Here is a 9,418-nt window from a genome sequence, read left to right as displayed (position 1 = left end):
GCATCTTACTTGTTTGGTCCCTCAGTGTTCTCATCTGTAAAATAGGGATAGTAACAATACATTTCTTCTAATTAAAAAAGCCAAAACATTATCTTAAGCACGTAGTCTGTGCCAGGCACAGTTCTAGAAACTAATCCATGACAACAACCCCATATGGAGGCTGCCATGTACAGATGAAGAAACACGCATAGAGAGGCAGAGTGACTTTCCTGAGCTCACCCCACTACTGAGTGGGTCTTCAAATTCAGGAGGCGGATTCCAAGTTCACGCTCTTCACCCCTTCAGACACTGCTTCTCACGCAGCCATCCAGGGGTTGTTAAAGCGAGCTAATGTGCGTGAGCCCTTTGGAACAGCGCCAGGCCCGCAGTGAGTACACGGAGTGCTGGTGTTATGATGGGGCACAGGGCACAGGGAGACCGCCTCCCTCTCATTTCTTGAGAAGCAGGCATCTGACCCTTCTGCGGGAAGCGGTGACAGCTCCAGCCCTTCCCCCAGAAATCTACAGCTGCCCACACATTCCCCCCTCACTTGCCAAGGCTCACCGGGTGGAAATTTAGCAATCAGCTGTCCACCCACCCCATTTCCCAAGAAGAAAAGTTGGGTGGTGCTGGGGAGGGGCTATGAGTCAAGGCTAAGGACTCTGAGCCACGTTGGGTGGGGCTCCTCCGAAGTCCTTGGGCAGGCGGTTCCCACTGCCCCTCCCCAGGCCCTCCCCCTGCCCTCCGGGCCCTTGCGGTCCTCCCCACAGACCTCCTCTCACCACCATGGAGTTCGACCTGGCCGCAGGTGCGCTCCTGGGAAGTGGGGCTCTTGAGGCACAGGGGGCCAGGCTAAAACCCAGAAACCTCCAAGGGCGCACCCGCTGCACCTGCACCAACCCACCCAACTTTTCTCCCCAGCCGTCGACTCCAAGGAGCCCCAGGGGACAGGCCAAGTGGGAGACCACAAACACAGCCCCCACAAAGTTCGGGCCGCGTCAGAGGCGGGGGCGCCTGATAAACCGAGGGTAAGTCACCTCAGGAGCCCGCACATCCCTCCCGGTATCGGGGGGTGGGTGGGGGGTAGGCCTTTGAACCCAGGGCCCCGCCGAGCCTGGGGCTTCCAACTTAGGGCGGGGGCTGGGTCAGGGGTCCGGCCCTCACTGCCTCGCCTCCAACGAGCAGGGTGGCGGTCACCGCAGCTCCTCAGACTCCAGCAGCGACAGCTCCAGCGACTCGGACATGGAAGCAAAGGTAAGAGGCTCCCCGCAAGCAGCCGCCCCAGGTGAGGGGAGAGCCCGGGGCCATCGTCTCAGCGGCAGACCCCTCGCTCTCCCCTTCCCTCCCCTCCGCCCTCGGCCCCACAGCCTCCCGCGGCCGCCTCCGAAGGGCACACGAGCACGCCGGCCAAGGTCAAGAAGCCCAAGGCGAAAAAGAAGAAGGAGAAGAAAGGCAAGGCGAAGAAGGAGGCTCCTCACTGACGGGCCGGGCGAGGCTCATTAAACCTTCTCTCGACTCTCTGGTCGCCTTCTGGTCGCCTTCTGGTCGCGAAGTGCGGCACCGGCGCCGCCCCACCCATCCCCCTTCCCGGGCCGGGCCTGCCCCCTGCCGGGCGGCCGCGCCAAGCACAAGCTGCCTACGCCGTGCCCATCACGGTTTATTGTTTCCGGAACAGCGGCCGCTCTGCGGGGCGGCCGGTGCAGCTGGACATGTCGGCACCTCGGCCCGGAGGGGGTGGGGGGTGGCGTCTCGGGATCGGGGCGGCGCCGGTGTCCCCGCGGGCGGGCGGGCGGAGGGGCGGCGGCGGCCGCGCGGAGCAGCAGCTGGCGGCGCGGGCCGGGCCGCCCTCACCGCACCAGGTGGAAGGTGAGCCAGTACATGAGCAGGGGCTGCGCCGCCGCCACGGCCATGGTCAGGTACATGCGCAGCTGGTTCCGGGCCCCGCGCACCGGGACGCCCTCGGCCGCTGCCTCCGCCAGGATCTTCAGCCGCAGCGTCCGGATCTGGGGCGGGAGGGGGTGCACCCTTGAGTCCCGGGCCGGGCGCGGGGGCCGGGATGTACTTCCAAGCCCTGCCTCTCTCCCTCCTCCGGGCCGGGGCGGCTGGGCTCAAGTATCTCTGCTCCAGGGGAGCCTAGGTTCCCCCCACATCTCCTTTAATAGATGGTGAGGACTTGCTCCGCCCCAAGGCTTGGGAGCAAATGTGCGGGTTGCAAGCTCAGGCAGCAGGCGAGGCCCCTGAATGAGATGCGGAGCTGCATACCCTGCCTGGGGAGAGTGCCTGCAGAGGGTGGCAAGCTCAGCCGGGCCGCTGTCACCCCGCTTATGAGGGCCGATGACAGTTTTCAACACAAGCCAGAAAGGATTTTTTTTTTTTAACTTTTAAATGACATCTAAGTCAAAGTGTATCTGAGGGTCCGATTTGGCCAACCAGTTTTTGCCCTCTGCTCCTCACATATGCTCACACTGCCTCCGCCCAGGACCCTGAGGTGCGTTTATCATCATCCCCCTTTTTTACAAAAGGGGAAGCAGGTTTAAAGAGAGGAAGGGATTTGCTGGGGACCCAGAGAAGCTACTTCAGGGGTACCAAAACTTTTTTCATCCTCACAGAAATTCTGGCAGGAAAGCCCACCATGGAAGAGTGGGGTGAGGGTGAGAGCCTACCCCAACAGCCCAGCTGGCTCCTTCTCTTTCTTCCAGCCCCAGCTTAGACACCCCCTCTTCCAGGAAGCCCTCCTGACCCCCAGGCTGGGACAACTACTTTAAGTCTCCTCAGTTCAGCAACGTGGCTCTCTCGTCTCAACTCCTCCCCTGACATCCTCTGTTTGGATGCCTCCAGGGGACCCCGACTCTGAGGGCTTGTGCCCTCAAGCCTCATCCTCCCCTGAGCCCCAGCTCACCATGAACACAAAGATAGACACGCAGCACCAGCCCAGCACCAGGTAGTAGCCAATCTTCCCAAAGAGCAAGCCCATAAGGACCCCGCCAATCATCCTGGGAAGAGAGGGGAAGGCTGGTCTGAGGAAGAGGCCTCGGGGCTGGGGCTGGGGGCGGGGGCGGAGGGGGAAGGAATGGGGTACTCACCCAACATATTTGTAGCCCAAGAAGGCCACCAGATCGAGAGTGGTGAGGTCAGTGTTGACAGTGACCAGGTAGAGACTGAGCAGGATGGCCAGCACCTCCAAGGTCAGCCAGGCCAACGCAGAGCTTGCCTGCAGCCCGAGGAGGTCTGGGGAGAACCTGCCGGCACCAAGCTGTCACTCCGATGGCCAGCTCACACCCTCCCAGAGCATCCACCTGGGGACACCTGTGTTGGGTGGGGCTAGAGACTCCACAGTGACCAAGATGGATCTGGACCCTGTCCTCATGGAAATCTCATGCCAGGGAAGGCAGACCTGTCCTCAGTGATGGCCCTGAGAGGTCAGGGCTGGGATGAGGGGAGCGCAGGGCAGGGGAGGTGCCTGACCCAGTCGGGAAAAGGTGTCAGGGCTCTCCAGAGAGGGCATCTGAGCCGAGGCCTGAAGGAATAAGGAGCTGACTTGCAAAGAAGGACCACGGCCTCTGCCATATCCCCAGTGCCCCAACAATGAACTGATTCTCATATGAGAATTGTTTTCGATGCCACAAAAGAAAGAAACTGGAGCGTAGGAGTGAGACATGGGGGGCTTGACCCAGTTGGAGGGTGGGACAGCTTCCCTGAGTAAGTGATACCAGAGTGGAGACATCGCAGGTGAGCAGGTGCTCAGCAGGTGATACAGGGGAGGAACATACTCCTGAGCAAAGGGCACTGGATGTGCAAAGGCCCTGGGGTGGTGGCGGGTGGCACCAGGCCCTCTGGAGGATGGAAAGAGGCCTAGTGCGGCGAAGCAGAGTGAGGAGGAGGGGCAGAGAGAGGCTGCGCGGAGGCAGTGCGGTGCGCGAGAATAAGGAGCCAGGGCTGGATCTGGGGACGGGAGAGCCCTGGGCAGCTTCTAGCAGGGTGGACATGGCCAGACCCACATCTCAGACCAGATCTTCCTGGCTGCGGTTGGGAGTCAGGGTGCAGAGGGTATGTGAGCAAGGCAGCTGGTTAGGAGGCAGTGAGGATGGGCCAGATCTGGTGGTAGAGGCTAAGAAGAAGGATGGAGTTAGAGTCACCTGCCACAGGTGTGGTGATGGGCTGCACGTGGGTGGAGAGCAAGGGGAGAGGTGAGGGTGACGCTGACCATGACCCCAAGGGCTCTGTCCTGGGCCAACTGGGAGCATGGTGGGGCTGCTCCGAGACAGGAGATCCAAGAGACCTTCCTGACTGCCCCTCCGCCACCCAAACCTCACCCCACTTTGCCTATTCCAGGCCTCCCTTACCTATCCTGGGTCCCCAGCGCCAGGCCAGCCACCAAGACATAAGTGATGAAAGCCATAGCTGTGGGAGGCAGACACACAGACACTGGTCAGAGGAAGATGGACCATCCTAGGCCACTAGGCACCTAACCCTCTGCCCTAGACATGCCCACCCAGAGGGAGGAGGGTGCGGGGCGGTGACGGGGAGGGGGAGACCTGGAATGTAGAGGTCAGGAGCGTTGATGTCAAAGCGGGGGGCCACTGGTGTGTCCTGCTGGTACTGCACTTCCCAGTCCTGTGGGGAGAGTGAGGGGAGCAGGCGTGGGACCCCCAGAGTGGGCTTCTCCCACACTGCTTCCAGGCCCTCTCTTGGGGCAAACCTACCCACCCCCGCCCCTGCCCCTCACACCTGCCCGGCTTCTGACTCACCCTCTATCCCCACCCCTCCACCCGCCCCCCCAGACTTTGCCCCTCCTCAGACAGTGCTCCCCTCAGTGGGCACAGTGCTGACCTGGTGCAGGTAGGGGAAGAAGAGCAGGCCCAGCTTTTTGCCCACATACATGGTGTCCACAGCAAAGTAGTACTTGAGCTTGGTGACGGGGATGAAGCGGTCAATCTGGGGGGAGGCAGAGCCCAAGCCTGAAGCCCTGGCCTCACGTCCCCACCCCCACCCCCCCACCCAGCCACCCCGCCCACTCACATTCTTATCTACCAGCTCCTTGCCCTGGGCGGCCAGGCTGCTCCCATAGGCCATGGCCATGTTGGACACAGGATCCGCCAGGAAGGCAGCCTGGGGCGAGGCAGAAGGCGCAGGGTAGCCCAGGCCGCCGGGTGCCCGCTGGGCCCCGTAGCCCCGGCTCTGGGCCGAACTCGTGTCATCGAAGAGCTGGTGGGGGTCGGCCATGCCCGGCTGGGACACCGGGATCCTCCGCTTGGACGCTGCAGGGGAAGAGGAAGGGGAGCTTTGTTCAGGCTGCAGGGCTCTCCTTCCGCTGTAGCGAAGCACTGGTTTGGAGGTCAGATGGGCGCCGAGGCAGGTGCGGGCCCGGCTCTGTCTGCCTGGCATCTCTCCATCCAATCACCACAGTAACGTCGACAGCTACTATGTGCTGGGCCTACTGTGCACAGGATCCTGTCCTGAGCCTTTTACAAACACAGTCTCTGTCAGCGTCTCCCCTTCGTGCTCCCCTCGCTGGTTGGCTCCAGCCACATGGGCTTCAAAGTTCAGCAAACACGCCAGGCACATTCCCACCTCAGGGCCTTTGCACTGGCTGTTCTCTGCCTGAATCCTTCCCCTGCCCCATGGCTCCCTCCCCTCCTCGAGGTCTTGGCTCTACGGTACCTTCCCTACCACTGTCTACGACCACACAGTCCTGGGCAGCACTCCCCACCCCCGTTCCCTGCTGCACTTATATCCAGAACTCTGCACCAGCTGACAGGCTGGTTGCTTTCTTTATTTTGTTCACTGTCTCCCCACTAAAATGGGAGCCCCCCAGGTGGGGAGCTTGGTCTTGTTCATGCCTGGATCCCCAGCCCCTGACAGAAGGCTAGAGTAGGGGGCTGATGAAACTGAGAAATGAGGGCCCACCCCATGTTACAGAGGTGGTGACCAAGGCCGGGACAGGGGAAATGACCTGCGTGCAGGGCTGTAGCCCAGGTGCCTGCTCGATGGTGGGGGGGGGCAGGAAGAGGGGAGGAGGGAGGGAGCTGCTCCAGGGTTGGGGGAGAAACAGGGATGGAGGGGAGGGGGCTGGGCTGCTTCTGGACGGAGTTTGGAGGGACAGGACCTGCTGGAGGCGTGCTTAGTGGGGGTAGGGTAAGGACGAGGGAGGAGAAGGGGAATGTGGAGAGGACAGATTTGAGCCCAGCACCCTGGCTCCGGGGCCTGTGCTCCTAACACCACAGCAGACAGTTACTGAGCTCCTCCTGTGTCCCAGGCGCCACTGTGGGCCCAGGGAACGGGAGACAGGGTTACAATCGGGTGGGGGAGAGGAACCAAATAATCCACGTCCTGACTCTGTCCGCACCTCAATTCTCTCTTCTGTGGGACAGTTCATGGCCCAAGGCCAAATGACGCTCATAAACTCCTCAGCCCCTGGCCTGTCGATCCCTGTCACCTATTGTCAATGACTAGTCCCTTGACTGTTCCTCTCAGTTATCTGTCACCTGAAAACAGACCCAGGCGTGCTCAATCCCAAAGCCAGCGGCACTGGCCCCGGCCCACTTAGCCCCAAGGCTCACTGGCCTTTCCCCTCTCCCACTTCTGGGAGCTTTGGTGCAAGCCCTTCCTTCCTCCCTGTTGCCCCCTTTAGCCCTCGATATTTGGGGTTCTGCCCCCCACTGGCCTCCTAAACGCCCCTCTACAATGCCAGTCTGAGGCCGTTAGCCACTGTCATCCGACTCGAGCAGCATGTGATGCCCCTGTTCCCAATGCCAGCCTCCAGCTCTCTGCTCTCTTGGCTTTGAGACACTGCCCCTTCCTCCTCCTCTTTCCAGAGCCCCACAAACACCTCTTGAGCACCCCTGTGTGTTAGGCCCTGCTGCAGGCGTGGTAGATATAGCAACGATCAAAAAGACAAAAACTCCTGCCGTGGGGCACCTGGCTGGCTCGTTAAGCGTCTGCCTTCAGCTCAGGTCATGATCCCAGGATCCTGGGATTGAGCCCCACGTCGGGCTCCCTGCTCAGCGGGGAGTCTGCTTCTCCCTCTCCCTCTGCCTGCCGCTCCCCTTGCTTGTGCTCACACGGCTTGCTCTCTCTCTGACAAATAAATAAAACCTTAAAAAAAAAAAAAGACAAAAACTCCTGCCTTTACAGAGCTGACAGTTTCCGGATTGGTCCCTCTCCACCCATGATTTTTTTTCAGCTCCCTGAAACGTGTGGCCCAATTTCCCACACTTCTGGCTTTGCCTCTCACCTAGAGCAATCTCACCCGCCCACAGCTTTCCCAGCCCTGGGCAGTGGGCCCTGTCTCCAGCCGCCACTTCTCTCCCCACACCCAGGTCTGGCCGGCTCCCACCAGTGCCCCCACCCCAGTGTCCAAGTCCCTGACTCCCCTGCTTTCTGGCACCCAACCAACTAATTGCCAGTTCTCACCCACTATGTCTCCATGTTTACCCTCCCCTTTCAGACCTTCTGGTCTTGAACCTGACTTCAATGTCCTCCAACCCTTTCTCCAGTCAGCAGCCAGCGTGATCTTTTTAAATGCACAAGAGAACATTTCCTGTCCCCTGCCTATGATCAGTACCCACAGTGCTGGGAACAAAATCCACATGCCTACAAGGCCCTGCAAGACCCCAGCCCTGCCAACCACCCTCGTTTGCTACCTCTTTTGGGGCTCACTGCATCCAGTCACACACTGGCCTCTTGGGCCCTGACTCTGCCAAGCTCCTAGTCCACACAGGCTTTTGAACATGCACTGCTATCACTCTGGAACATCTTTCCATCATTAACACCTGCCAGCATAGCACCTTGTTCTTTCTCGTAATATCCAGTTGTTCTTTTCCCCTTCTGTGCACTTACCACATTTGCTAAATATTCACTTGTCCATTTGTTTACTTGGCACAGGCCTCTCACCACAAATCCCCTTCTCTGAGCAAATTCCTCATCATTAGATGTACCTCTTCCAGGAAGCTTCACCGACACGCCCAGGCTGCGTCACATGCCTAATCTGGGCTACCACAATCCCTCCATCCCGGTCCTGACCCCTTCGCCTGTGCTTCCCTCATCAGGCCCCCATCGCTCTAAACTGCTCCTGTCTTCTGCTCCTTACTGGTAGCTCCCTGAGGACAGGAACGAGGGCGGTAGCCCCAGCATCACCCACCACAGGGCCAGCCAGGCACCTTATTAATGGCCGAAGGGAGGAATGAGCACATGAGGCCTCTGAACCTCCCCGGCATCTGGGATTTTTCCCTTTACAGTCCTCACTACTCCCCAGATTTTCTCGCTGACTTGTTTGTTCCGAGTTTAGTGTCTGTCTCACCGCTGAACTCTGAGTTGTAAGTTACCAAGGACTAGTGCTAGGCTGGTTACTACCAGGTACCCAAATTCCAGCACAGGGCCTGCCTGGCCCAACGGGAGCCGAGGCAGGATACGCTCAGTGAATAAATGAGATGCACGCACACTCGCGGAGAGGAAGAGGAACTTAAAGAGAGATACAAATTAACAGAGACGGGAAAAGGGGGTGAAGGGTATAAGATATACAGGTTCAAATCTTAAATGAGAGGTAAACACGGCCCTCTCAGCTCACGAAGGGCTCTGAACGCTGTCCCGCGGGGCGTGGGCGACAGCCCGAGGCCACCGAAGGGTGGGGAGAAGGCTGATCGCGAAGTGCAAATGAATGAAAGTCCCGTTCTCCTGCACATCACACAATATCCTGCCCAAAGTTGTTTTCTTCCAAAGGAATTTCCTGAAGAGAAGATGGCTCGAGCCCAACGCGCCCCCTACCCGGACCTGGCATCCCAGCGCTGTGCACGCCCCGAAGCTCCAGCTCCCTGACCCCGTGACCTCCGACCCACAACGACCTCGGCAACTGCCGCGGCGGCCCCGCTACGCCCCCGCCAGCCACCCCCCGCCCCCGCCCCGATCTCCTTGACAGGCCACGTACGCCACTTACGCTGCCGGGGCGTCCCCGCCGCCGCCAAGCCTGCCGGGTGCATCCTTCACCGTCGCAGCCACCGCCACCACCGCCGCCGCCGCCGCCGCCGCCGCCGCCCCAGCCACGGTTCGAAATGTGCCCGCCCGGCTCCCGTAGGCACGGCCCACCGACGACGCGACAGCCAATGGGCGTCACGATCGCTCAGAGGCCACGCCCCTCGCGGGGGCCTTTACGAGTTGGCAGTGGGCAAGAGGCGGGGACTGGAGGCCGGTGGCGGAAGGCGAGAGTCAGCACTATTGGGACAGGGGGGCGGGGCCGAGAACAATGCTAGGAGCAGGCGGTATCGTGCATGATGGGAAATGTAGGCATCGAGAGATGAGACCGATGGGCAATGGAGTTCCCTATAGGCGCTCAATTTGGGTGGCTGAGGGCACTGGGGAGCCAGGGAAGGGTGTGGAGCGGAGGGAGGAGAGATCCATTTGTGTTCTCGAGGGGCTAAACGGAGTTGTGCGGACTCTAACGCTT

At 60.3% G+C, this 9,418-nt stretch overlaps 2 protein-coding genes across 3 annotated transcripts; one reads left to right on the top strand and one right to left on the bottom strand.

Annotated features, from left to right (window-relative positions):
* Window positions 1–318: 318 nt before the first annotated feature.
* Window positions 319–1,460, top strand: CUNH19orf33 (chromosome unknown C19orf33 homolog). The gene is made up of 4 exons (XM_035023577.1): window positions 319–787; window positions 901–1,007; window positions 1,165–1,233; window positions 1,347–1,460. The coding sequence occupies exons 1-4, from the start codon at window positions 766–768 to the stop codon at window positions 1,458–1,460; spliced, it is 312 nt and encodes a 103-aa protein (XP_034879468.1). The 5' UTR covers window positions 319–765.
* A 108-nt stretch (window positions 1,461–1,568) lies between these two features.
* YIF1B (Yip1 interacting factor homolog B, membrane trafficking protein) lies at window positions 1,569–9,024 on the bottom strand. Of its 2 annotated transcripts, none has more exons than XM_035023454.1 (8): window positions 8,903–9,001; window positions 4,999–5,237; window positions 4,810–4,914; window positions 4,515–4,593; window positions 4,323–4,380; window positions 3,063–3,218; window positions 2,879–2,972; window positions 1,569–1,982 (listed from the first exon to the last, which is right to left on the bottom strand). In XM_035023454.1, the coding sequence occupies exons 1-8, from the start codon at window positions 8,952–8,954 to the stop codon at window positions 1,827–1,829; spliced, it is 939 nt and encodes a 312-aa protein (XP_034879345.1). In that variant the 5' UTR covers window positions 8,955–9,001; the 3' UTR covers window positions 1,569–1,826. The 2 variants fall into 2 exon arrangements, with proteins under 2 accessions (XP_034879345.1, XP_034879346.1); XM_035023455.1 differs by having other exon boundaries at window positions 1,572–1,982; window positions 8,912–9,024.
* Window positions 9,025–9,418: the final 394 nt, after the last annotated feature.

Source organism: Mirounga leonina, unplaced genomic scaffold (assembly GCF_011800145.1).
Source record: "Mirounga leonina isolate KUSES-001 unplaced genomic scaffold, KU_Mleo_1.0 Mir_177, whole genome shotgun sequence".
Taxonomy (NCBI): domain Eukaryota; kingdom Metazoa; phylum Chordata; class Mammalia; order Carnivora; family Phocidae; genus Mirounga; species Mirounga leonina.
This window is presented reverse-complemented; position numbering and strand designations above follow the sequence as displayed.

Bases quoted from the DNA above. Each gene is read 5' to 3' on its own strand.
- CUNH19orf33 (XM_035023577.1), top strand. From the start codon at position 766: ATGGAGTTCGACCTGGCCGCAG. The intron at 788-900 runs GTGCGCTCCTGG...TTTTCTCCCCAG, and splicing joins GGAGTTCGACCTGGCCGCAG to CCGTCGACTCCAAGGAGCCC. The intron at 1,008-1,164 runs GTAAGTCACCTC...TCCAACGAGCAG, and splicing joins GGGCGCCTGATAAACCGAGG to GGTGGCGGTCACCGCAGCTC.
- YIF1B (XM_035023454.1), bottom strand. From the start codon at position 8,954: ATGCACCCGGCAGGCTTGGCGGCGGCGGGGACGCCCCGGCAGCGTAAG. The intron at 4,915-4,998 runs GTGAGTGGGCGG...GCCTCCCCCCAG, and splicing joins AGGAGCTGGTAGATAAGAAT to ATTGACCGCTTCATCCCCGT. The intron at 2,973-3,062 runs GTGAGTACCCCA...CTCTCTTCCCAG, and splicing joins TTGGGCTACAAATATGTTGG to GATGATTGGCGGGGTCCTTA.